At 34.9% G+C, this 27,843-nt stretch overlaps 1 protein-coding gene across 4 annotated transcripts in view; it reads left to right on the top strand.

Moving 5' to 3' along the window:
* LOC149562223 (transcription factor jumonji (jmjC) domain-containing protein) overlaps positions 1-27,843 on the top strand; it is a 152,478-nt gene that overhangs the window by 49,918 nt on the left and 74,717 nt on the right. Inside the window, exons 6-16 of one of the 4 annotated variants that reach the window (XM_089825763.1) lie at positions 896-1,054; positions 1,176-1,262; positions 11,396-11,590; positions 14,996-15,157; positions 15,816-16,007; positions 16,099-16,170; positions 17,518-17,613; positions 23,250-23,354; positions 23,877-23,984; positions 24,094-24,301; positions 24,426-24,490. In XM_089825763.1, coding sequence (XP_089681889.1) covers positions 896-1,054; positions 1,176-1,262; positions 11,396-11,590; positions 14,996-15,157; positions 15,816-16,007; positions 16,099-16,170; positions 17,518-17,613; positions 23,250-23,354; positions 23,877-23,984; positions 24,094-24,301; positions 24,426-24,490 — 1,449 coding nt within the window. Of the gene's footprint in view, positions 1-895; positions 1,055-1,175; positions 1,263-11,395; positions 11,591-14,995; positions 15,158-15,815; positions 16,008-16,098; positions 16,171-17,517; positions 17,614-23,249; positions 23,355-23,867; positions 23,985-24,093; positions 24,302-24,425; positions 24,491-27,843 lie in introns of all 4 variants that reach the window. The other 3 variants (XM_089825761.1, XM_089825762.1, XM_089825760.1) reach the window with 3 other exon arrangements.

Raw genomic sequence — 27,843 nt, 5'->3', positions numbered from 1 at the left:
TTAAATCATGAGTTGTTTATGGTTTCCTTTTGAGTATATATCAAGGAAAACTCGAAAATGTGTCTCCTTCAACGTTAATTGTTGATGCAATATGGAGAGATTCCATCAAGTGAATAATCTTTTGTAGCTGATTCACAGGAGTGATTCATCTTTCTGTGAGTAGGCTGCCCATTTATGCATATTTATTTTCTGATGTTCAATATTTTATCTTTTTTTTTTTCTAATCATTTAAGAACACTCCATTATTCATTGGTCATAACCAATTGCATCATAATAACATATCGCTTGCATAACTGAAGGTTTTCTCAGTTCTTACTTGGTGCCTAAATGAAGTCCCATTGATGCATCTGACTTGCTATAATTTGTAGGTGCAGTGCATTTAACCTTGGAACTATTATGGTATCATTGCTAATCTATGAATGCAATTTGATAGCCATGCTTGGGTTACTAGTCAGTTTGGTCTTTCTGTTCAATACTTTATTGGCCATATTCTTCATTACATACATCACCCTAAATACTAGGATACATCTGATTTGGTGTAGGTTGTAGCTGAAATGTGCTTAAACTTGCAACTGTATTGGGCTTTTTACAATGTTCTATGAATCGATTGTAGTGTTGCCCTTGCACCAATTATCATTACGTTCATTCTAGTCTTGCTTTTATTGGTTATAATTTGTACTTGTATAATTTATTAACGTTAAGCATCAATTACTTGTAATATTCTGTTTGCTCCTGTTTTTCACTATTGAGGTTGTGTCTGTATTGTAACCTGAAAAGAGTCATCAATTATCTATTTAATGACTGACTAAACATTTCTAATTTTTAGTATTATAGAGAATGCCTTCTATTTTTTCTAGCAAAGATGCTTATATAAGTAGAATTTTGGGTTGGACAGAGCGGATGCAAAAAAGATGTACGCCCCTTTTTAAAGGAAGAGCTTGTTCGAGTAATCAAGAATGAGCGTACTCAAAGGGAACGACTTTGGAGAAATGGTTTCGTGAGAATATCTAGAATGACTCCTCGTAAGAATCCTGAATATGTTGGCACAGAAGAGGTATTCTTCAGACTTCCGTATGCACAGCATGTAGAGACTGGTCTTCTGATTTAAAGTTCTCTGTTTGTATTGTTGCTCCAAAAATTGCATTTCTAATGGGCATTATATTTGTATCCAATAGGATCCAGAATGTGTCATTTGCCGATATTATCTTCATCTTTCTGCTGTTACATGTTGCTGTCGACCAGGTGCATTGGTCTGTCTACAGGTATATTTTATGTACAGGTTGGAAAAGTCTAATAGGATTTATTTTGCTTACATGCTTGCAACTCCATCATATTACACATGTTATTTGGTATTAGTTATTACTTTTACTTCATCTATCTGTAAAAGTAGATTAGCTTTCCACCACAATAAGTGTATGTTGTTGTATACGCTTCATGTATTTCTTTGCTTCATGTCAACTATTTTAGGCCTTGAATACCCATTTAAGTGTGCCTTATCTTAGTCTCAAGGAGATAGTATGTACTTTCTGAATACAATGCAATGCTTTACACTTCTGTCATGTTGCTGTCAACCAGGTGCATTGGTCTGTCTACAGCTATATTTTATGTATAGTTTTGAAAAGTCTAATAGGGTAGATTTTTCTTACATGTTTACAGCTTTATCATATTACACATGTATTTTTGTATTAGTCTGAAGGAAATAGTCTGTACATACTGGATACCATGCAGTACTTTACACTTCTAACATGTTGCTGCCAACCAGGTGCATTGGTGTATCTCAGGTATATTTTATGTACAGTTTGGAAAAGTCTAATAGGATTTATTTTGCTTATATGTTTACGACTTCTTCACATTACGTGTTATTTTGTATTAGTTATTACTCTTACTTCATCTACCTGTAAAAGTAGATGAGCTTCGTACCACAATAAATGTATGTTGTTATATGCTACATGTATTTCTTTACCATGTGTTTACTATTTTTGGCCTTGAATACGATTCAAGTGGGCCATATTGTGGTCCAAAGGAGATAGTCAGTACATTCTAAATATAATGCATGTTTTACACTTCTACGTGCCGCTGTAGTAGCTATAAATTGATATACTTTAGAAGTATATTGTCAGTAGTATTGGCCAATCTATGATATCCATCCCCGACATTCTGAGAGACTGGAGAAAACCAACAAATACCATCGTGAATGTTATCATACCACTTGGATTTACCATATGCACAGAAGACCAAATGAGTGTAACAATATGAATAATATCAGAGAGAAAAAGCAGTAGCATGGTGCATGCAATTCGATAGCCGGAATTATCAACATTTCCATTTCCTTGATTCTTCTTGCAGGTTTATATACAGCCGGTTGATCACCCTTTCCTAAAGCTTTACATGGTCCTCATTTGATATTTGATTGTCTCAAACATGCACTAAGAAATCTTTTGATTAACACTTGCAATGCAATACATCCTTTTATTCATTGATTTACAAATGTGATTCTAAAAAATTGTTCTCTCACATTGTTATTCTCTGCCAATAGATTAGAAGTTACATCATTATACTGCAAAAGATGAGGATTGGATTCAAGCATGCAGACATCATAAATCAGTAATTATAATATTTATTATTGATAATTAATGTAAAAACTAGTTTAAAATATCTTTGTATATCATGATATGTACTGTATGAGTTCTAATTAGCTAATAGGCTTTTTATTCTGGGCTTGGCCCACCAGAATTAAGAGTTCTCACACATGAAAAAATTGCCATAAAAAGTGAAGGTGTTAATATTTAAGAGATCACCGGATCTGTTTTCCTGCCACATTTTCCTCACCGTCCATTTATGTTTTCCGCATGGGCTGGATAGATGTCTGAGGCACTCCATAATTTACCACCGTGTAAGGTGCTAGAGATCTACTCTATCCCACTGCAAATAAAAAACAATACAATATTTTTTGATGGGCGGTGTGTCGTGTCAGGCATGACTCCTCACTAAACTACGTCCTTACCAGCACTTTCTGCCATTCACGGGCTTTGAAGCATTCAAATTTCTACTTAGGCGCTTTCCCCTGCAATCCCCATTTACTCATGGAATATTTAGCGATCCCTGTTCGATTATTGTTAAAACATTCTTTACAAAGAAATCTCATGCTGGAATAAAAAACTGTCTATTATTACCATAAAAATGTTTGAAGTGGAAAGCACACTGACTTCTGATTCTGACCCACCTTATTTTGTTTATGTTTGTTACAATCATTAGCAGAAGTACCTTATTTTGTTTATGTTTAATACAAGCATTAGCGAAAGCTTTGAACTGTTAAATATTCAGTCAACTTATATTGAGAAAGACGCTGGAGCCTCCCATCATGGATAGGGCCATTTGATAAAATATAACAGCGATAACTGCTCTGTTTAAACCTGCACAATATTGACAAAACACAAAATAAGAGAAGAAAATAGGAAACATTGCATTAGGTCATCTTTTTCCTGATTTCCGAGTTTTTCCGAATTTGCCAATCAAATTCTTTAGTTGCATCATTTGGCTACAGGTACATGTTCGTTAGTTCTATAATGGTGCATGTTGAAGACTGCACAATCAAAATTTGCTTTATTTGATATTTAATATAGAGGGAAAATTAACAAAGTTAAAGCATTTGAATGTGAAATAAAAATTTCAAATCTCACATTCAAATGCTTTAACTTTGTTTTTTTTCACTCTATATTAAACTTTAATTGTTAAAGTATGTTATATTATTTATCCCAAGTAAAATTTTAATTAGTTATTCAATATCTTTGCATAATAATAGTGAAAAAAAAAACAAGTGCCATTTTTACTAGCAACTAATGAAACCTGGGGAACTACACCCTCCCCAAAACTGCAAATAACCTGTACTCGGGACATCCCCGCACGCGGTACTTGGAGTATCCAAGTATCCCCACCTCTGCCATTTGGCAACCATGCTGCCACCGAGAAGGTTACTTGAATTTGTTTTTGAATTTTGATTTTTAAATGATATTGTTGGCTATGTACTATGAATCTTGCTATATTGGCAATTTCCTCTCCTCTCTCATTGTGAATGCAACATCCTATGCCAGCTTTACCTGGGTTGCCTCTTGATGCTCCATCAAAGTTTAGCTCGAACCATCCCCTTTTTGGAATTTTTCATACACATTCTACCCTTCAGGATTTACCTTCATCTATCCCTTTTCCCAAAAAGGGCAGGATCTTTAACCCAATCCATCGTCCATGCATCTTTTCATCCCAATAAGTCATCCTAGCTTGTTTGATGTTAGAATTAAGTAGCCTATTATTTGTTAACTCAATAAGTGAAATTTCTATCTTGTTAATAAGTTGATTAACCAACATCTTACTATCTTGAAAAATTCTTCTATTCCTCTCCTTCCATAGTTCCCAAAGAACCATGAAAGGGGAAGAGATCCAAAGGTTGTGAAAGATACTATTAGATCTTAAGAGAGGCCAAGACATCAACATATTGAGTATGGAGTTAGGGAAGGCTGTCAACAAGCCTAATTAAGAGCAAAGCCATTGCCAACAAATGGTTGAATAAGGGCAATTAAGGAAGAGATGATCTGTAGTTTCTTCCTCAGCTTCACATAATGGACATCTAGTTGTACCTTGAAATCCAAACTTCTGCAATCTTTTTGCAGTGAGGGTCCTCTGGTGAAGGACTATCCAAGTAAAGAATCCTACCTTAGGGAGACAAAACTTATCCCAACACAATCCAAGAGGAAGAATGCTTTCAGAAAAAGCTTGAAGAGATTCTAAATACCTATAACCTAGTTTGGAAGAGTACTCTCCATTATTACTTCTAGCCCAAATGAGGGAATCCTTCCCTCCTCTGAAGGAAATCTTCCTCAAAAAAGAATTGATTTGAGGAGAATTTTATCTTCAAGCAAAATATCCTTAGAATCAAAATCTTTCCATTTCCAGTTCATCCCATTTTCCTCAAAAGTCACATAATAGATCCCCATTTTGATTCCAAATAGGATTTGGATAGACGAAGGGAAGGATAAAGATCAAGGACCTTATATCCTTCCCATGAGTTTGACCAGAATAAAGCATTCCTTCCATCCCTTAGATTCCACAACAAATTATCCTGTATAATATGTTTGCATTTCAACAGGAAATTCCATAATCTACATCCTTTAGGACGATGAGTCTCTCTGAAAAAATTAATAGGATCTGGGGATGAAAGGTATTTTTGAGTTAGCATCTTGACCCATTTTAGGTTGGGGAGTTTGATCCTTCGCCAAATTAACCTTGCTCCCAAAGCTTTCCCTTGAAGTTTGATATTTTTTATGCCTGCCCCTCCTACTTCTTTTGATCTACAGACTTGGTCCCAAGAGAGGAGGGAAAACTTTATTTTCTTTGCACTTCCTTGCCAGAAAAAAGACCTAAGGCAACCATTAATGTCGCTAAGTTTACTACTAGGAAGATCCATACAGGAAAGTTGATAAATAGGCTGAGCTGACAAGACTGAAGAAACCATGGTTTTCCTCCCTGCTGAGGATAGCCATTTGCCTTCCCAACCAACCATTCTATCTTTTAGTTTCTCTATGAGAGGGTCCCAAAGCTTTGATATATTATGGCTAGAGTTTAGGGGAAGGCTTAAATATATACAGGGAAGAGTGCCCTTTTAAAATCAGGGATATCACATATTAGTTGATCCATGTTAGTATTAAAGAAGAAGATTTCTGATTTGTCTTTGTTAATCGCCTGCCCTGATGGCTTAGTATATTTATTCAAGATACTTTTAAGAGCTAAAGCCTCCTTTACCAAGCTTTCCTCATATAACATAGGTATCATCTACAAAATGATGATGATTAGTAGGATCTTGGTCACTAGTTATCGAAATCCCTTTAATTTTCCCTAGGGATCTAGCCCAAGAAATTGACCTTCCTAACGCATCTACCATTAAAATAAAGAGGAATGGAGAGATTGGGTCCCCTTGTCTGAGACCCTGAGAAATATTGAAAAAACCTACTGAGGTGCTATTTACTAGAATAAACATCTTCGGGATTGAGATACATTCGAAGACTAATTTTATCCATTGTTTTGAGAATCCATATGCTTCTAGACATTTACATAAGAAACACCTATCTACCCTATCATATGCCTTACTTATATCTAACTTAATGAGCATACTAGGTGATCTATTGTTCTGAACAGAATGAATTGCTTCATGAGCTATAATGATGCCATCATATATAGATCTTCCAAGGACAAAACCTGTTTTCTCCTCACTAATGAGGTTGGATAGAATCTTCTGAAGCCTAGAGGCCAAAATCTTGACAAAGAGCTTATAAAAAGTATTGCATAGGGTAATGGATCTAAAGTCATTAAATGACTCCACATTTTCCTTTTTAGGAATAAGGGCAATAAAAGTGCTATCAACTTCGAGAAGCATTTAATCTTTTAATTGAATTTAATTTGTTTAAACTAATATTTAAAATTTTAATTCTTTTTTTTTGACAAATTGCTACTAAGGAGGTAGCACCTATTACATTGAAGATCGAGATGCAAGTTACATGAAAATAACTAAAGAATGGAGAGAGACCCTCGCCATAAGATCAAACCCAAAGTAAAGTGCCAAGATGTGAGCATAGACATAGACCTCAGTTATTGGGTTCAGACCTTGCTGCCAGGATCCGAGCCCGGGTTCACTGCGGGTCCGGGCGGGGTCCTTAATTTGGACTGTGGGTTCTCTGCACAAACCTAGGCTGACCCATAGTCCAAATTAAGGACCCCACCCGGACCCACGATGAACTCGGGAGGACCCACAACGAACTCGGGAGGACCTGCGAGTTTCTCTTATTTTTTTGTATATACCACATGTAGACATGTTTAAGAAGGAAAGCCACCTTGACTTTTTTGTTGCTCCACATAGAATGAATCCATGATCGAATAGCAGCCCGAGGGCGGACTTTGCCAATGGTTTTTCCAATTATTGCCGTCTGTACCAACGAATTGGCAAAATTGTCAACGTCTTTGCAAGGCTGATAGCTGTAGAGCATCAACCTCAACACGAGTAAATGTAGAGGTGCCATCTCGTGATCTTAATTGTTGGACTAATATCAGTATACTATTATTATTTAAAAATATACTTATTTAAATATTCGTGTTTTTGATAATATTTATTGTTTTTATTATTGATGTTTTTAATTATTGCAATTTTCCTACCCTGTTGAGCAAAATAAAAATATAACTATAATTTTACAATATTTGGTTGCTATTTAGTGTAACATGAGTCTTAGTGGATCCAGGGACATGTTTATGAAAAAGCGGGTCAAAAAAAAACCAACCAGATTTGTATTTGAAGGTGTTGCATCCTCATTAATCTGCATTGGCTCCTTTGGCTCTACATCCCATTATGTTGTTGGGCTTTCCTTGCACTCGCATATCTTCTAGTCAATTATACGCAAGGAACTATGTACAACCACTAGCTTCTCCGCTCTCCTAAAGCTAAGTATGTTCTTCTTAAGAGAGTGGATGAAGCTATAAGTAGACTAGTTTATCTATGCAACTGAAGAACTAAAAACCTTAGATAGTAGAGGAATGACTAGTGTAGTCATCTTTGCGCTCTGTAGTCATGACTTTTCCTCCACAAAATTGGGACATCTTGTGCCATAGTTATATCAATTCTTTGCCACTTATGAATAACCCTTGAAAGTGATGGGTTTTGTTTGCTCAATTCAAAACTGTATAGCAATAGGATCATCAATCATCTTATCAATGCACTTGAAGAATCCTTCACCTCATCATCCGCAAGTAATATTACTCTATATGCCTAGACATGTATCACTTTGGATTTGATGCATTTGTAACCATGTGCAAGGGAGTATTCAGTTTGTCCCATGTGCATTGAATGATTCACTAATTTGCCCATTGTAAAATGCTAAAGTGGGGTCCTCTCCCACAACAACCCTCATCTAGTCAAGCAAAACCGATGCAAGCATACACTTCTTCAAAGTTAGGTGCACAACCATCACCATATTTGAATACTTGGAAAATCAAAGTAACGATAGAGACAATGTATTTTGCATCACTCCAAAATTCACCACTCTTCGCTATCTCCTTCACCCTATTCCCTTGCTCTGTCTTGGCCTCAGCCTAGCGAGTCCACTCTTTTGTCATAACCATGAGTTGCTACGCTTTTTGCAGGTAATAGGGTGCGTATTTGGTCTCAACTAGTTTGAAGAATTGCTTTGCGAAGGTCCTAAAGAGTGCATGTGAAGTGTAGTGGTTGCAGATAAACATTTGGACATCTCTTGTATCGCTAACTAATTCTCTAAATCAATCTTCCCCATGTCCTTGAGTGCATTGTTAATGGCATGCCCACAACATGGAGTCCACCACATATGTCTATAGGTTGCCTCAATAAGCTTCCCTATAGCTCAGCACACGTCTTACATTTGTCACTGCTTGGACCACATTTGTGTTTCAATCTCCTCAAGAGCCTTCTTGAGGACCTTAAGCTGAGAATTGACATCTTTTGATTTCTTGAACAATCAACTACTGTGAGAAAGTATGAACTCTCTAAACACGTAACCATGATGTTGATGAGTGGACGTTGATTAATGTCCGTCTACCCATCCATAACTATGCTACATTCAGACTTTATCCAACCTTCCTCATTTATTTCATGAAAACATTGACCTTCACATAGTTTTTATCCAAGATTGTGGTCCTCAATTTGTGCTACATCCAGACTTTATCCAACGTTCCTTATTTATTACATCAGAACATTGATCTTCACATAGTTTTTATCCAAGATCATGGTCCTCAATTTGTGCTCACTTGGTCACATGTGATGCTCCCCCATTTGCCACCATCAACATCATCTCGTTATAATAAGGAGATCAAGCTACATGCAATGGAAAGCCATTGGCAAAGAGTCTTCCAATGGATTTATCAATCTGATCATTCAGCTGGACATTGAACAAATCAGCAATTTGATTACTTCCTAGCTTGCGTTTCCCCTTGTTGCTGCCCTCCCTTGCTGATAAAGGTCCTTAGGCTGACCCTAAGATCGTTGTTGCTTCTGATGCAATGTAGTAGAAACATATTGCTGCCCCTGCATCTGCTGAATTCTTTGAACCTATTGCTTGAAAGACAAAGTAGTGGGCATTTGAATAGCATTGTCTTCAGGGACACCTCAAAGCTTGTTGAACTCAACTTGGTACTTGATCTTTTTAGAATCTTGGAAAAGTATACATGGAATCCCACCATCTCCTATCAAAAAGAGGAAGCATGCATTGACTCTAGTGATGCTTCCACACGAACCCGCACTACAAATTTTGCATTTTCATTTTCTTGTGCCATCACCTGATTTCTTTGGGAATGTTGTTCTTGTTAGAAATTGTTTGAGAAGATGCTTGGGATCAAAAGGGCCCCTTGCAAATTCTTTCAAAAGCTCAGAGGGGCAATGTGTAGCTGGTCCACTAGCCATGGAACTAGTGTGGGCATCAACATCAGTCTCATGGTCACTCTTCTTAGGCTTAATCTCATATTCTAATTGACTTGCATCCCCAAACTGAATTTCCATCTCATCTCCACTCATATCATGACTATGTGAGTTCATTGTAAAACTAGATTTATAAAATGAAAAGAAATTAAGCAACCAGTTTCACCCTACTTAAAAAATTAAATAATAATTTTTTTATTAATTTTAACATTATGAATGTTGTGAGAAAAATGAAGAACCAACAGAAATTCTTCATTCTGCCCTCAAAATTCATCATAAAATAAATAAAAACATTCTTAATATTTATTTATAATAGTACAATTAGAATATGAAACAACAAAAATGAAAATAATAAACTAAGAAGACTAAGAAACTAAAAAACTTTAAATTTTAAAACATTCAACATTTGTCAATTGATTTTTGAACGACAAAGGAAAACAGTGTAAAACAAATTGCAAATAACAGTAAAACATTCAAGAATTAAAGAACAAATAAAAATTGCAATTTAGATAAACAAATCAAAAATAAAACATGAACTGTACCTTGGGCATGATGAATCTCATTAAGGAGTGGACGTGTGTCAGAAGCCCCGTAGATGCATGTGGCAGTTTGTCATTCATGGACTGATTTGAAATCAAAAGGTTATGATTGACTCCCCCATCTTCAGTGCGACCTGTATTGCTTTGTTGGTTTCGTGAGATGATGATGATCGTATTTTCCCTTTTCCTTGTGTTTGGAATCATGCTCTACTTAGTGAATATTTTCTAAACCTTTCTTCTTAATATTTGTTGTTTTCCTTCCTCCCCTGAAAAATTAAAAAAAAGGTCCCAATTATATATTTCCCTTCCACTAAACACGATAACTCTTCAAGAAATAGTCATACCTTTCAAATTTAGAGTTTCCAAGCCTTTTTTGATGTTTAAACTCGTCTTTATTCAAATATTGCTACCGCCTTCCATTCTTGAACTCCTTTGATAGAATCGATCATCGTAATTCCTTAGATTACAATCGCTGAAGACCCCAAACTTGATTCGTGGTTTATCATTGTTTTTAAGAAATCATTTATATATTCCTTAGTGATTTTTAGATGAAATTATTTATGTTTGGTTTATATTATGTGTTGTACATTCTATATTGATATATTTATTCCAATATATTTCAGGTAATATTAGATATATTATTATTTAATATTTTATATTTAATACACCCACCACACACATGGATCCAAACACATCCAAAACCTCCCGAATTTTTTCCATGCTTCCGTGCACTTGATTCTTGCATCAGCACCCAAATTGGTAACTTAGGGCGTAACCTTTGCACCTCATTTTGGTGTAAGTGCTGGTATAGATTTTTTCCTTCCTTTCAGGGAGGATTAATCTAAAGTTCAGTGCTCAACTATTAATGTACGCTCGTGTATTTGTTTTCCAAGGTATCCTTTGTCATGCATGTTTTTGAATTTGTAGCTTTGTTTCTGGACAATCTTAGTTATGTAACATTAATTAGAATATATGTAATATCATCATATATTTAGTCTGTTTATTTGTGTAAATTTTTGTCACTATTAATAGAGGTTCTTTTAATTTTCCAATAAAAAAATAGCCTTTATAGCATAATCATTGTAAAGAATATTCCTTCTGAATTTCCTTTTTAAACTTTTTCGCCTTTAAAGTGTAATTTTATTATTTTACAAAAGAATGCTCACAATAGAGAATTGTTGCATTAAAAAAATCTCTTTCCATTCGAATTTACAGTGCACTATTCAGTTACTGTGAATAAATATGTTGTCATTATGGTTAAATAAATTGGAAGTGCTTCATAACATATCTGGAGTATTTCAATATGTAGAATGATTTCAATGGCTGCAGGAGATATTGGTTAACCAAAACCTTTACTATTTTAAATAATATGCAGCATGCGGAACGTCTCTGTGAATGTAATCCAGATAAGCAATGTCTCTTATATCGCTTTAGTATGGCTGAGCTGGATGACTTGCTGGTTATGGAAGATGACCAGAGTGTTGAAAAAGAAAATGTTCCAAGGGACGGCAGGGTCCGAACTAGAAGGATTTCTGGAAAGCAGTCATGTCAAACAATTTTGATAAAGAAGGTTAGGGTTTATATTTTTATAATTTCATTTATTTATGTTGCCTCTTTTTTGTTTTCATTGCCGCATGGCTGATTCTTGATTACTGATATCTATTTGGTAGTTAGAGTTATTTGTTTGATAGTTTGTAATTTTGCTTGGCTACGTAAGAGTTGTAATTCATTAAGAGTAGACATTGTATTTAATGTCTTTAATGGCCTTTGAAAAAATCTACATGATTATTTTGAAATGAAGTTTTAGTCATTATCCTTGAAAGCTAAGTTACGGGCTCATTCAAAAAACCCTCTCAATATAGGTTCAGTTCTTTCTTGGTCTTGGTTTGCAGTTGGTGTGAGCGTGGTTGGGATTTGGGCCCAAGATTCATGTTGAGGGTGAATCTGGGATCCAAATACCCATCTCAGATTGCGGAAACTGCATTGGCATTGGCTATTTTCTCTAATTTTGTTTTTTATTTTGGACTTGCCTATAGCCTATCGGAATATGCACGGCCTTTCTACTTATTATATTCTTTTTCTTCTCTTTTGGTGCTTTATTTGGTTATCACATATAATGGGGAGAAATGCTTAGGGACGTGGCAACTACAAACATAGTTTCTGTGCAATTGACAGGAGAATTGTACAATCCCTTCCAGTTAGGAAGATGAAAAAGACATGGTAGAAAGGTTATTGTTACTTGAAGGCTCCCCTACTTAATCTGCATCCAATTATGGCCAATGAGTGTGCATTAAATGGTGGTGTTTTTATTGTTTGTGTTGGTGTTGTTTTAAGTTCATATGCTACTCTTTCACTAAACAAAGCAACAGTTTTGGGGAATTGAACAGCTGTTGCTGTTGGGTTTCATGAGCTCATTTTGTGGTAAGTCTTGGAGTATTACCTGCCTCATTTCTTGTAGAAGGCAATTATTTCTTCATGTTATAAAAAAATGTTTTTTGTTCTTTTGTGGTTTGCCAGATTGTATCTTAGATGTTTCTATAATGTAACATTTGTTGAGAAACAAGTTTAGACTATTCAAACAGTAACTTCTGCAAATGTATGTGAATCTAGAATTTGTTTCTATAAACAAGGATTATCATAAGATTATTAAAGTGATTGCATAAATCAGAAAGCCATGTCAACATATAATTTACATGGAGAAACCAATTATGAAAAAAACCCCACACGAGAAAAGGACAAGTATGTCCTATTCGTCAAATTAGAGATACATCCACCCATTGACATTCTATTCACTCTTATAGTACTCTAGTAGCATCTTTGATTTGTAAACAATACAATTTCATAACTAGGGAATGTGTGGATGTGCCATCAGTCCATGGTAAAATGCAAAGGCAGCCGCACTGAAAAATATCTCTATGCCAATAATAGATGACATCTTGACTTGTAGGCTGATTGGTTCTTATGGATCCCAACTCATAGGGGACCCACTGATAACATTCAAGATGTTCTAGTACTGAATTTGCATGCCCAAGTTGATGAATTTGCTAATTGTAGCTTCGTAACTGCTACTGTCAACTCCACTTCCTTCATGATTGTATATAACAATTACTGCCAAGATTGTTGAGGAATTTAAATCATAAGATCATTTTCCAGTTACATCCTATGCATACAAGGATACTTTATAATAGTGTTGTAGACACATGAATAATATATAGAATTGCAAGGTAAACGACACATTAATACTAACAACATTTTGGATTCAAATAGTTACCTTATAAAAAAAAGAAAAAAGAAAAGGGAAAGTCATTCTATAGTGTTATTAGCTCTCATATTAATGTAGAATATGTCTTTTGGAGCTACTTGTGTTGGTCCCTCACCCCTGCAAATGAGCTTAATAGTTTCTTTTCAAATTTGGTTAGTCCATAGTTTTCTGAACTTCTTAAAGGAACTAGGAAGACACTGTTTATTATAGCAGAACTTCGAGGGAATACCAGTACAGGGACAATGACCGTGTACCCATCCCTGTAATATCCATGATGATATAAACATGTCTTATATTCGGTAGTTCTTGTACCATAATTTGTAATAGCATGTCTATGTCTCTTGGTGACTATTGCTGATGTATTGGAAGATTTATTTTTCTCAACTTCTATTAGAATGCTGGAATAGAAGAAGAGCAGTGGTGCAAAATTGCAAATTCAACAGAATGATATTCTTCTCTGTTGACTTTAAAATTTTTTTGCCTTTTGGTTTTGATTGATCTCATTATGTGAAGTAAATGATACACGTTTCTGAGTATTTTCAATTGTGTAATTTGATGGACAATGCATTTTAGGCTGTAACTAAAGTTCTTTCTGCAACAGTGAAAATCTTTGGCAGATAACAGAATGATTTGGCAAACAAATAAAAGGAGCGAATCCATTAATACAAACAGGGTCTCTATTTTGAATGCCTTTTCTTTTTATATTCTTTTTGATTCATGTTCTGGAACAGCTATTTACATACAGCATGGCTGAGTGTGTTTGATTATGACCTGACTTTGCTGGTTGCTTTCTTTACTTGAATGCGTCTGATTCGGGGACACCATCCACAATCACCATTGTGACACATTGGTTCTAGATTTGTTTTATTACCTTACAGATCCATAATATCAGCCAAGTTATTACTTTGTTTTTCAATTAAAAAAGTTGTACTTACTTCATGGCAAATTGAATGCAATGGATTTTGATAAATAAAATGCTACAAATTCTCAGTTGGAAAAGCTTCTCTCATGTTTGAAAATGTTATTAGATGTTTGAGCATAGTAAAAAGTAGGGTACTAGTATTATTGGAGATACATATTCCATCAAGCAATGTGTGCACAAGATTTTATTTGAAGATTAACAGGCTTTAATGGAGTTTTGCAAAGCATCATCTTTTCCTTATTATTCAATCATCTTGTGGAATCTGTTTTTGTGCTGAATTTCTCTTCAGTCTGTGGATTATTAGTAAAATTACTGAGTTTCTTACCTACCCAGTGTCTGGGGGATAGGGGAACAGGGATGAGACACCTTTTAAAGGTCTGGTTAGCCTGCACCAATTGGTGCATAAAAATTGAAAAATGCAAGTTGAAAGGAAAAGAAACTACAGTCTAAAACCATTAAATCCTGAAAAGGGAGGATAATTTATTACTTTCTTTTTAATTTGCATGTTTTATTTAGCTTTTTAAACTTGAGCTTCTTTTTCCTTCGTGGAACCATGTCCAGTTATCCTCTGAGAAACTCGTAGAAACATGGAAATTTCTTATTTGAGCATAGATAAAATTTAATGGATGCAGATTAAGCTACCCATTGTAATACATGGATGAGGGCATGATGAACTCTTGATGATACTCTGTACTGTATTTTTAATATCATTTTTGGAACTTGACAAATTCATTTTTTCAGGCATATTTTAACTTTTGTAAAGAATATTTCTACTGATTAAATTTGATTAGATCTTGCAGGTACAAGGCCGTTCTGTTACGCATAAAGAGCTGGCAGAAGCATGGGTTGCAAATGCACGCAATATACTCTGCAGCCCAATTTCAGAATCGAATATTAATGACTTACTGAAGGAAGCAGAACAATTCTTATGGGCTGGGCATGAGATGGATCTGGTATTAGATCATACTCTTCATTATATTTCATATTCATGCATCCTAATGTTAAGGAGTGTATCCTTTGTTAAGAAGATCTGTTTGTGATAGTAATGATTAATAGACTCACAAATAAAATTGTGCAATAGATCTAAAATTTGAAATTAAACTATGGCCTGTGAAAGTATGCCTAAACCCCATACTCCTTGATTCATTGCAGCCTGGTTTTGATCTCAATGCTACTTTCCTATTCAAATATTATTTCTAGAATTCTAGTGTTTTTCCTGTGTGTTGCTTTCTGGGTTGAACATAGAAAATAAATTCATCCACTTATGCATAAAATACATATTTTGACAAGTACGTGAAAGACTTCCTTCGATTCAAGTACGTGTTACAAACATCTATTTACAAAATTATGTCTCAATCTTCTTACATTTTGTGCATTTCTTGTACTTACTCATATATCATGCACATCATTACACTTTAGCTAACAACTATTTTGCTCGTAAGTTTAACTGGAATCACCTTACTCTAACTATAGTCCTACTCGTAATGTGCAAAATAGATACACCAGTCTAAACTCATACTTATTCTACTCATTCTCAACTTTACCATTTTTCTCAATATTTTTGAGTGATTACAAGCTTCTTGCACCTGTAAAAAATGACTTCACCTCCAGGTGCGATCGATGGAGGAGGACCTGAGAAGAGCACAAAAGTGGTCTTACGATTTGAGGGAGTGTTTGTCCACAATTGCATTGTGGATGGATAACAAGGACCAAACTTCTTCAAAAGTTACTTTGAGTTTTGCCCAAGACTTGATTGGCAATAGTCCGGTTCCATGTGTTGAACCTGGATTCTTAGATTTGAAGGTAGTCTTGGTTGCAGCTCAGTTCTGTTGTTTAGTGCATTTACTGCATATCTTTTGTCTTGATATCATATCACTGTGTTTCTTTTGTTCAGGCTATGGTAGAAGATGCCAATCTGTTGGAACAGAAAATTAAAGCTGCTTTGTCATCTTCATCACCTGTGACGGTAAATAAATGACAAGGGTAGTCGGATGTTTATGCTGTTGTTTCCTTGTGATTTGACAATTTCTTTTGTTTTCATGTTTAGTTTTTGGTGATTTTCATGTTTAATTTTTGGTGAATGGATGCTCATCTCATTTACTGAATCTTGAAATGCAAGTCTTTTTGATTGATTTTTAATCTGTCATTGCATGTGTTATGTGCAAATAGTTAACAATAAAATACGATTATTACATTTATATATAAGGAAACACTTGTTTTACTTTTCAATCTCAATGATCCGCAAAAAAAGATTTTACATTTTGCCTTTTGTAATATTTGGTGACTTTTCCTTGATGGGGTACGTGCAAACATCTACAAGATGTTTGATTTTCTTGGTCATTGAAATTATATATGTTTCGCGGTTCTGATTCAGAAGGGTGTGAAATTCTTTTCTTACAGCTCGATAATTTGTTCTTTACATAAAATTTGTACTTCTCTCTTTTTCTTGCCTTGAAAAAAGTGGGGGATTAAATAGGTTGGTGAAGGAAGTGGTCAGAGATTGACTAGCTTGACATTGCTATTTTTCTTATAATGTTGGTCAAGTTTGAAAGAAAGCCACTTCTACATTATTTGGAAGAATGAAAAATATTGACTTGAACCTGTCAAAGTATAGAAAGATGTCTTGGAAAAGCATGTGATCAAAGAAAGCTGTCTTCTAATTAGTTGCAACGTTATCAGTTTTTACAATTAAATTCTATACAGTTTTCTCTGCTGATTGAACTTTCTGTTCTTCCAAATATTTATGTGTGTGGCTTGTCATCATTGGGAGCATAATGGTAGCACAATTATTCTGAAGATTCATTTTGTAAAATTTTGAGTCCATATAAACCTTCCCAAAGGATTTATTGGAAAAAGTAATTTGAATCTCTTATATGGCGAGGTGAATCTTTTGGAAACTTGTGAACTTTGTTAAAGCATAAAAAATATATCCCTCTGCACCTTTACGAAGTATAAAATAATATTTCCTCCCTTTATAGGAAATTCTACCTGTTAAATAGGCTTTTTAAAGTAAATAGGGCTCTAGAAATTTTTCTTGATCACTTCATAATAACTAATGGTCTTACTTTAATAGTGTTGTTTACATTTCTTTCCCAGTGAATTTGTAGTTTCTATTTTCATTTAGTTTATTCCATTTTTAGTTTATTTTTTATTTGGAAAATAGTCATAACCATATCCATATCCGTTTCCATGCAACTCTGGTTTATTCTACTCAGAAGTAATGTCTTGTATAGTATTTAAAATTTTTTCCTTTAATGTCTGACTGTGTATTTTAACTAGTTTCCTTGTTTTGTCTTGCATGCCTTGGCTTCAGATTGAGGAATTGAAGGATATTCATTTCAGGATTCTGGAATCTCCTTTTAAGCTGGCTGAATCAGAGAATCTGGAGAGAGTAATTGATTCTGCAAAGGTTTCTTTTCCTCTCGTTTCACTCTCCCAAAGCTTTTAAATTTTACAGCTGTTGAAGTTGATGGATGAACTTTAAGTAACTTATTGAAAGTGCACTCATGCAAACTTACTATAGATTTTTGGGGTCCTCTCCTAGAGAATCTACTATTGGTAAGAAATTTTGATTAGCAGTATAATTTTTCCATAGGTGGGGTATCCTGTGAATCTAATTTATACAAAACTCTGTGTTCAATTACTTTCTGCTGTACCAGTTTTTCTGTTTCTAGACATCCTTTAATGACAATCTGATTCTGTTTCTTGCTAATCTTTTACTTTTTTCATTATTGAAGTGACCAATGTTAATCCATGCAAACAAGTTTAAAATGCAAGACTGAAGTGGGTAACATTTTGTGTTTTAATGAAAAAGCTGAAATGAGATAATGGAGATCACAAGATATCTTGATCCTCTAATTGACTGTACTCACTGGGCTGGATGCACATCCCTATGAAATAGTTGTATTGATGCCCTCCATGCCATAATTATTTTGCTGAATTGGAACATAACCAAAAGGCTTATTTTTTAAGAATCTTTGAATCTATATGACTCTTTCTTTTGAAGTCTCTAGAAAAAACTTTATCTGAAAATCATTATTCAATGTTGCTTTTTATTGAATATTTTTACTTAGATCAGGTATTTGCATTGTAATTCATACAATATTAGTATAATTATGAGAAATTTAAGTTACAAATATAATTGTTTTAAAGAGCCATCCTCTGATCATACACATGGCTAGCAACAATCAATATTTCTTTCGTTCTTGTCATATTCATTGTTTCTCCTTAATCCAAAAGTTTACTCTCCACGCGCTGCATTTAAAAGATATTCTCTGTTATATATATATATATATATATATATATAACATTGAGTTAGATATTTAATAATTATTAATCAAGGGAAATATACTGATTATTAAATTGATTAATGCATTCCCTTATTGATGAGGCATTGTGCACTCATCATCATCGTGGTTACATGTGTAGAGAGCCCACACTTCTCATGGCAGGTGATTATTTAAGGTATCACAAAGATGGTGATTATTAATTTGAGATCCTTAGGGAGGATATTGTGAAGGTTTAGCGAAAAAATTTGGTCGAAGTAGTAACATATGCAATGCATGTGTGTAGAGCTGCAAGGAAGCTTATTGAGTCTGCCTATAGACATGTTTGGGCGACTTCACGTTTTGTGGATGCCATTAACAATGCACTTAAGGATATGGGGAAGATTGACTAGATTACAGGAGTAGTCAATGATGTGAGAGATGTGTAGATGTTTATTTGCAACCACCACACTTCACATGCACCCTTCAATTGCTTAATGAAGGAGTTACTGAAACTAGTTGAGACTAGATAGCACCCTCTTTCATTCTTTTGGAGAAAATGATTGAGCTTCCAAAGAAACATCAATTCACAATTGTGACTATAGAGTGGAATTGGTGGGCCAAGGCCAAGATAGAGCAGAGGAAGAGGTTGAAGGAGATAGTGAAGAGTGATATATTTTGGAGTGATGCAAAATACAGTATTAATCATTGCTTTGGTTTTCGAAGTCATTAGATATGGGAATGGGGACGTGTCGTTGCAGAGTTGTATGAGTGCCTTGCATATAATTGACCACAAAGACACGTGTATAGGGACAACCACACAACATGGTGGGATATAGGGCTAGAGGAGCCCTTTCAAATTGATGTAGATGAGAATGTAGTGCCTTTAGATGCATGGTTTCTTAATGTTCGTTTAGCGGACCTTGACCATGATGAGTCCAATAGTTCTATTGATGAGGAGTTCGCCTTGAGGGATGTTTAGATGCCTACTTCATTACATTTTGTGCTTGTTTTGATATCATGCTACCCATTTTAATCATCTTTTGATATTTTTGTTATAATGGAAATCTTCCATTCATCGATTTGACTGTTTCATTTATCAATTTTTTTTAGAATTCTAATTTCTGATTAGTAATTTGATATTCGATGTTCAAGTTTTTAGTATTTGACATTTGCAATTTTCCTATTTTACTTATACATCCTTTCACTACTGGCAGTTACATTTTGGATGTCAATGGCCCATCTTTAAAAAACAATTTCATGTTATAGCCCAAGTGGAGATATTCTTATAAAGCACTTTATGAAGACTTAGTATAAAATAAATCTCTTCTGCTAGCAATATAATTGACCAAGTCCAAGGGAAACCTATTATATTGAACTAAGAGAGGAGTTGAGACCATGACCATGTACTTAGAATCATAGTTACATTGTAGCATGTAGAAAATAGGAAGTTCGTCAGAAACATTGAAAATCACTGAAAGAGCTGGTACAAGACAATAAGTCCCATAACCATAGCCACTTTTCCTATGGAAAATCATCAACAGGCTAATGTGAAATTTGGATTGAGCTAGGTGCAAGAAGTGTACATTACACATAGTGTTGAGACCTTGATTTTTATTCTCAATAAAGTATTGATGTGTGATCTTTTTGTCTATGTTGGCAAATTGGTGTCTAGCAAGCAATCTGAGAATAATTCCAATAGAAACAACATTTAACTTAGCCAATGACATAGGAACAATTGTCACATCGTCAATTTTCATTCAAATACCTTGTAAAGATGCAATGTAATGGACATCTCCAATAAAAGTTAAGAACTTGGAATTTAGGCCTTGATTGAACCTTATACTATTACTTACAATCAACAAGTATCAAAAGGTATGGACACTAGCTCCACCATTACCATTAATTGCCATTCAACTATACCTTCCATTCATCTACTTCTACTTAATATGAATGAGATCTATTATAAGTGAGGGATTGATGAAACCATGCAATAACTCAAAGCAACATTAAGTAATCCAGCATGAAGATTAAGGGCCAAGATTTATCCCTACAAACCCTAATTTGGGTTTTCATTCATATCAACCAATTACATGAAGGCATCATCTTGTGGGCCGATAAGAAAATTACAAAGCTTTTGAGAGGGAATGAGAAAATTGTACACTTGGCACAATATAATTGAAACATGTGTAACTAGAATTTTCTGTTTGGTAGAAGAGAAGTATGTGCCATCTAAGCATCCTTATTTTGTAGACATGATCAGTTTTTTTTGGTGATGACAAAATATCTCTTTATATTCAACATTGCCAAGTGTTCAATTGTGATGGCATATTCCCAAATTGCTTCATCTTCTTAAATTTTCTTAGTTCTTGCAAATTTTCTCCATCTTGTTTCTCAGAAATTTTCTCATTGCCATGATTTGAGCTTGATTGTACTTGTAAACTTGAATCTTGAACTTTTTGATGTGATTAAGACCTTCATGTAGCTTGGATCCTTTCAAAGAAATCTTGGATTTCTGGAGGAAATTCCAGTTGATGAAATTTTTCTCTGATTTTACTTTCTCCTTGTTCTTTGTTTTCTTGATCTCGTCTTTTATTTTCACTTTGATAATCTGATCTGAACCTCCTCATTTGAAGTCCTCAAGCTTGACCTTGTAGCATCCATTTTGTTGGCATGATGATGCAGGATATGACCCATGTTTTTAGCTTTTAAATTGTTCCTTTAATGGATCCTAACTCAGCCTTGTCTCCTTCATAGTTACTTGGCAAAACTCAAAAGGGAAATCACATTGAGCTTATGAAATTGATAAGAAAACATGAAAGAAATCTTAGAATTTTCATGTAATTAGATTGCATCAACATCAGACAAGGAGGCAAAATGGATTTAGTCATGGATTATTTCAAGTTTAAGACCAACTTCCTCTATCTTCTTGTAAAATTTGAAATAAAATTATTGCTAAAAATTCTGTAAATCAATTTTCTTCTTTCATTTCATTTCATCTCCTTTTTTTTTTACAAACCTTCCAAAAGCTGGCCTCTCCTTTGTGTTCTCCTTATTCATCATTCCATCATTTTTGCTCTCAATAAGGTCGAAATCAAGGGCTGGAGAAGAATTTTGTCTCATTCATATATCTATTGCTTCTATTGTACAATATTGTACTCTCCTTGTATGTAAACGTCTTGTGCTCAATGAGATGCAAGGCACTATTACAACCTCAAGCTCTCTGCCCTTCTATAGATAAGCTTTTTCCTGTTAATGGAGTCAATGAAGCTATGCATACATCAGCTCCTTGTGGCAGCAAAATAAATAGAACCTGAGATAAAAATAAATGGCTAAAGAGGGAGTCAAATAAGTTTGGCCCATGCATAGTCCATCACAAAATTGGGTCCTTTTGTGCCATAGTTTCAGTATCCATCTTGGCCTTAGAATAACTCCCAAGGGTGGCAATTATTGTCAACTCATTATGAATGACACTAGCCTTTGTAGAATCATATATTTTTTGGATGCCCTTCATGAGCCTTGCCTTCACACCAACATCTTGTATGGGTGTAATCTACCAAACCTTCAAACCTACCACCTTGGGTTCATTGAATAGGCAACCACGTGCAAAGGAGTGTTGAGCTTCTCTCATCTCCGATGATTGATTGGCTGAAAATGTTCTCTCTAAAAGGAGACGTAGCAGATTTGCCCTTGCGATGGCAGACCTGGTTGTGCGATGGCAGATGACGCCCCCTTGAAATCCCTGTGTCTTAGAGATATGTCCATACTGAAAATGTATGGATTTTAGGAGCAGGGAGATATGTCCCCATGGTTCTCTATATTTTTGTTTCCTCTGTGGACCTGTCATGAGTGAGTAATTGGATATACTTTCCTGCCTAATGAAGTTTCAAACCATTGGTAAAATAAAACACAAATCTTCCGCCTGGGTAGGCATTTGGGAAAAACTTAACCCAGATTGTCATTAATGCATCAATTGCATTTAAAAGAAGTCTCTCCAAATGGTATATGGTTTCAACTTTATGTAGCTCTAGAAAATGCTACTAATCTCCTAGCTCACATATAACAATTTTCTGTATAGTCAAAATCCTTACCAAAATCAAGAGAATATGGCGTTGCCAAGCATAAAAAAATACTTCTAAAAGATCGTTATCTTTTCTGATCTGAGCAACTGTACTGATTTTGTTTTTACTTGTTTTTCACAGAAAATTAATGGTGGTCAGTTGTATATTATGCCATAAATTTTTGCAGCTATTGTTATACATCCAAGCATCTCTTTAAAGAGAAGCTGGTCAAGATGTGGCAAACTAAGAAGTAATTGCCCAAGCCTCTAATGCAAATGAAAATGCCCTGGATACTGAAAATTTTCGGAAGACGTGTTACACAGTCCTCACCCCTAGAGGGTGCAAACAGGAAATGTGCCCATGCTTTAATGCCTTTTTTGTACTTGCAATCCTTGGCTAAGCACATGCTAGCAAAACGTAGTTATTAAAAGGCACCCTCAATTCCCAATTAAGTCAACAACCTTATTGCCTTTGTACTTTAGAGCCAGTTAGATGTTGTAATTTTTGGATCAGCAAACAGCAGAATGTCTTGTTTTCTAATTTTATCTAACTTTTTTTCTCATGTATTTGTAAATCTTCACTCTTTAAATCTTAATAACTGTTCCTTTTTATCTTGATTTTGTTGGCCTTTTTTTTGTATAATTATATCTAATATCAAATACAAAATGGAAATCTGGTGTAGATATTTGTATAATTCATTAATTCATTGGTTTTATCAGGATTGGCTAGTGCGTGCAGAAGAATGCTTGATTGGAAAGAAGAATCATTTTTCATCAGATTCCTTTCTGCATAACATAAATATACTTTATGACTTACAATCAGAGGTAGGTGGGATCTTTATTTTCTTTCCTTGTCATATTTGATTGACTTGTTGGAAATAAATTAGATCCGTAATATAAAGGTTGGATATATATTACAGTAGTAGTTAAGTGAAAAGTTACTTTCCTGTATGATGCTATAGGTGTTTGGGTGTTTAGCACACAGGAAGGATGAGAGGCTTTATAAAGTCATTTTGTATCAATGTAAATCATCTATATATTGTGTGTGAAAATTCTGGTGTGAGTTTAACAACTATGATCAATCATATAGTTTACTTATGAACAATGTAATCCCAGAAAAATACATAACTTACACATTATTTTCCACCTGCAACAACAGTTTTGTTGTTTGCAATTACTTTTCTGCATATGCCCTACCATCTTTTTCATTAATTTTTGATCTTCTAATGTGAAAACTGTATCCGGTTGTAAAACAAATCTCTTAAATATATTATTTGAAAGTGAGCTGTTCAAAATGTTGGAAGTAAGTAGTATCTCAACTAATTTGATGGAAACTAGGGTGCAAAGATTCCTGTTGTGCTTCCAGAAATGGCTCTTCTTGATAGTCTTATAAAAAGGATAGAAAACTGGCAAGGACGTGCTAGGGAGCTGATTGGTTTCCCGATGACCATAGAGGTAATTTTTGGTTTACATTTATAATACATATGTCATTTGCTCATTCAAAATTATTGTTTTGAACCTGACTTGAATTATGATCTTTTGAACTTTGCATGTCTGTGTTAAGGAGTTGGATGTTACATTGCAAGATGCTGAGCAGTTCAATGTTATCACCCCTGAATTAGAGTTACTGAAACATTATAAGCAGAGGGCATTATCCTGGATGGAGCAATGCCATTGTGTTCTTGATAGCATCCACCAAAAAACAGACTATAGTAAAGTAGTTGAAGATTTGACTGCACTCATGGCAGAAGGGAGGACATTAAAAGTTCATGGTAGGATTTTTTTTTAACCACACGCCATTTCAAATTCTATATTCAATGACCCTTTTGGTGCCATAGAAATGTTATGAAATTTGGCTTCTGATGCTTATTTCATTAACAATTTCACTTAATGCAGTAGAAGGTTTGGGCGCCGTTGAACTGGAGCTGAGAAAGTTTTTATGGAGGGAGAAAGCTTCCAAGGTGATTTGTACCAGAGTTCTTATTTATTGGATTTTGATAGTTGAATGCTTCAAATTAAGCTGATTTTGAGTTGATACTTCTTATAGTGGATGCAGTTTCTAGAATTCAGAAGGAAATGCAGGAGATGTCAGTGTTGCATTTGTTTGCTTCATAGTTGCAAACTCGACAGGTACTTGCAAAAATTTGCAAGTACGTGTGAGCTATATTACCTAGCGAGTCACTTGCTCAATAATTTGCCAACAATAAAACTCCAATATGCATGAATGAATGGAGAAAATCATGGTTTTTGCATTAAATAAGTAATAATAACTCATCCAAATCCATGTGAAAGCCTTCAATTTCTAAGATATCTAGGCAAAGAATTAAAGTGCAAATGCAATCCCTATTGAACTTTTGAATGCATACATATGATTTGTACATGTAAAATGTGCACCTACAGTCAATGAACATTTTCGCAAATACTTGGCATGCATATTATTGATTTATTATAAACTAAAATTGAATAGTTTCAGCAAAGACATTTCATCAAACATTTACTATGCAACCAAAAAACTCCCTTTGAACAAATGCCAAGCCAAGTGCAATGTGCCAAACTAAATGATGTTGATATACAATGATAAACCTGGAAATCTGAATTCTTTGTAATTGATGGAATTGTCCTGTAGTGATAGCAACACATTGGAAATGAAGTATCCTAGATGTCAAGCAGAAACTAATGATAAATGGCACCCTCAAATCAAAACGTGCCTTCCCTTCTGCAAACACTATTCCTCAGATTATTATTGTTGCCTGTAGTAATGAGTGCTGCGTCACTAATGAAAGCCTCGAGAGCCTTAATCTCCAAATCTAGCCTATTTATACTGCTGCAATGTGCAATATAATTAATTTTCTGTCCTTGTAAAGATATCTGAAATGAAATAGGGCTGCTAATTGTTGATTTCTACAAACAATGATATCAATCCCAACCTCTAAGTGAATCCCAACACCCGGTACAATTAATCGGGTGTTTCACCAATTCATGTGCTTTTAAACTTCGAAGAATTTACAGTTCTTAAAGCCTGAGACTCAAACCCTTGTGTCGAACTCTCAACCAAATCAACAAAATTTCAAATGCATCAAGAATGAATTAATCTCTGCATTTGAATATATTTATGATCTCCAAGGCAATTTGGCTGAATGCTTCAAGTGTACTCTTTGCGCATAACATAAAAGAACAAATGTGCTTTTGGTGCAAAGTTTGAAATATAAAAATTTATTATATCTACCTCCATTTTGTGCACATTATAATAATATAAAGTATATCTTAATAAATACTTATGTCTCCCCTTAAATTGACACTTTACATTATTCCTCATATGCACTTTATCATTTGATTTCATAATCATTAAATGATCCCTATTAATAATAAAGTCAAATATGATTTAATGATGTGCACTTTGAATTAATTATTAATAAAGTATTAATAGATTACAGGTTGGAAAAAAATTTAAAATGTCATAACTCCGAAAATACTCTTTATTTTGATGAGCTGTCCTAATGAGGGAATCAACCACTGCATCCTCTGTTTGAATGATCGTCGTACAAAAAATGGAAAGGGCCCTTCTTGATCAACCTTAAACTTACTATAAATAGTAAGCATATGAAATTGAGCCCAAACAAAGTCCAATTTGAGCCAAGGAAAGACCAAATTGGAACATACGAAAATTTGGAGAAGACGAGCTTCCATTAACCAAGCTTCTGCCTTAGAAGACCCTCTATCCACAATAATTAGACTACACAAGCCATAATAATAGGCTAATCCCTCAAACTCCTATGCTCATGAAAATGGCGACATTACACAGACAGATATCCGGTGCTCTTATTGTGTAAATATGTGGGTACATAATGTCCCCACTTTTAGCAAGCTTCTATAGTTGGCTTGGTTAGTTTATCATCGCAACCCTCGTGAGCCGACATTGGGATTTGAGGGTCTCAGTTGAGTCTTATGATTATAGTATATGACACTTTATTATATTTTAATGTTGTGTTGAGGAAGCTTCTTAAATGAATTTGTATTTGGGAAAATTTGTGCCAGTTGGAGATTATAAGTATGAGCCCATTTGATGGAAAAAGGATTTGATCGAATATTAGTTTTTTTTTTGTTGTCTTTGTGACATTTCTGAAGTTCTGAAATTGTGTGCCCTTTGTGAAGTATAAGGGTTTCTTCCTAAGAAGTTCATGGTAATTCATGTCTAAGCTATTGTGAATTCATGCTCTGAGAATTGTTCTTTGTATCCATTGCTGTATACACTGTGGTGTTAGTAATTTGGATTTTAGCATCTTCTCATACTGTTATTACTGTTCCTGAGAAGCAGTTGTGTGTTGGTTAATTTGGATTTGGTTGAGTACACATTTATATTTGCTGCCAGGCACTATTTTCTATTTGCACTTTGGGAGCAACATTTTCTATATCTGTAGTTGCATTTGTTTGTTGAAGTATTCTTTTGTTGCTGCTAGTCTTCATTTGAGAGGGTTTAAAAGGATGTCTTACCTGTAAGTTCATGAATTGTAACTTTTAATTTTTTTGGGTATTGTTGATTTAGATAATAGGGGATATTTTATCAATTGGGTTGTTGGTATTCTATTTGGACTCTCTTGAGGAGGGGATTGTTATTGGAGATTTATTTATTAGTTGTTGTAGTGTTGCTCCAGTGCAGGAGGCATCTGCTTCCTCGTGTGGGACCAATGCATGTATGGAGTCACCCAACTCTGATGCTGGTGAATTGGGTGTTACAACGGAGTCCGAAAATGGGGGTTCATGCTCTAGCATTATTGATTCACAGCATGACGTCGAGTCATGTGTGCAGAGTCAAGTGATGGCAGTTGAGCATCTGTTAGGAGATGTGGATATAGAGAGCATGGACACCTTCGATGATATGTTGGATGATGCTATGAGTTGCACCGGGTATGATATCCCTTGCTAGGTATTAGATGATGACTCTGAGGAGATTTTGGATGGGTCCTAGGATCAAGATTTACAAGGACTTCTTGTTGAGGGAAAGCAGAGTCATGTAAGGAGTTTGATACAGTAAGGGCTTCCACTTCTCCAGAGGAAGTGTTGGTTGACCGGGGTCCTACCCAGCCACTAGTTGCGCAGAGTTAGATACTGGAGTTGTCTCGTGATTCCTGGTTTGGTACTAATGAGCCATTGATAGAGATTGGGGATTTCTACCAACATTATACAGTGGGGTGTGCTCGTCATTTTTCTTTTGATCCACAGGTAGAGGATTTGGTTTCACGTCGGTGTGGGTTGGCTCCAGTTTCATACCATCCATTATGGGATGTGTTAGCACCATCTTTTGTAGGTAGGATCG

The sequence above is a fragment of the Cupressus sempervirens genome, chromosome 4 (assembly GCF_028749045.1).
Source record: "Cupressus sempervirens isolate cs-2001-9-10 chromosome 4, ASM2874904v1, whole genome shotgun sequence".
NCBI lineage: Eukaryota > Viridiplantae > Streptophyta > Pinopsida > Cupressales > Cupressaceae > Cupressus > Cupressus sempervirens.
Note: the sequence above shows the minus strand (reverse complement) of the source record. Positions and strands in the feature narration are given on the sequence as shown.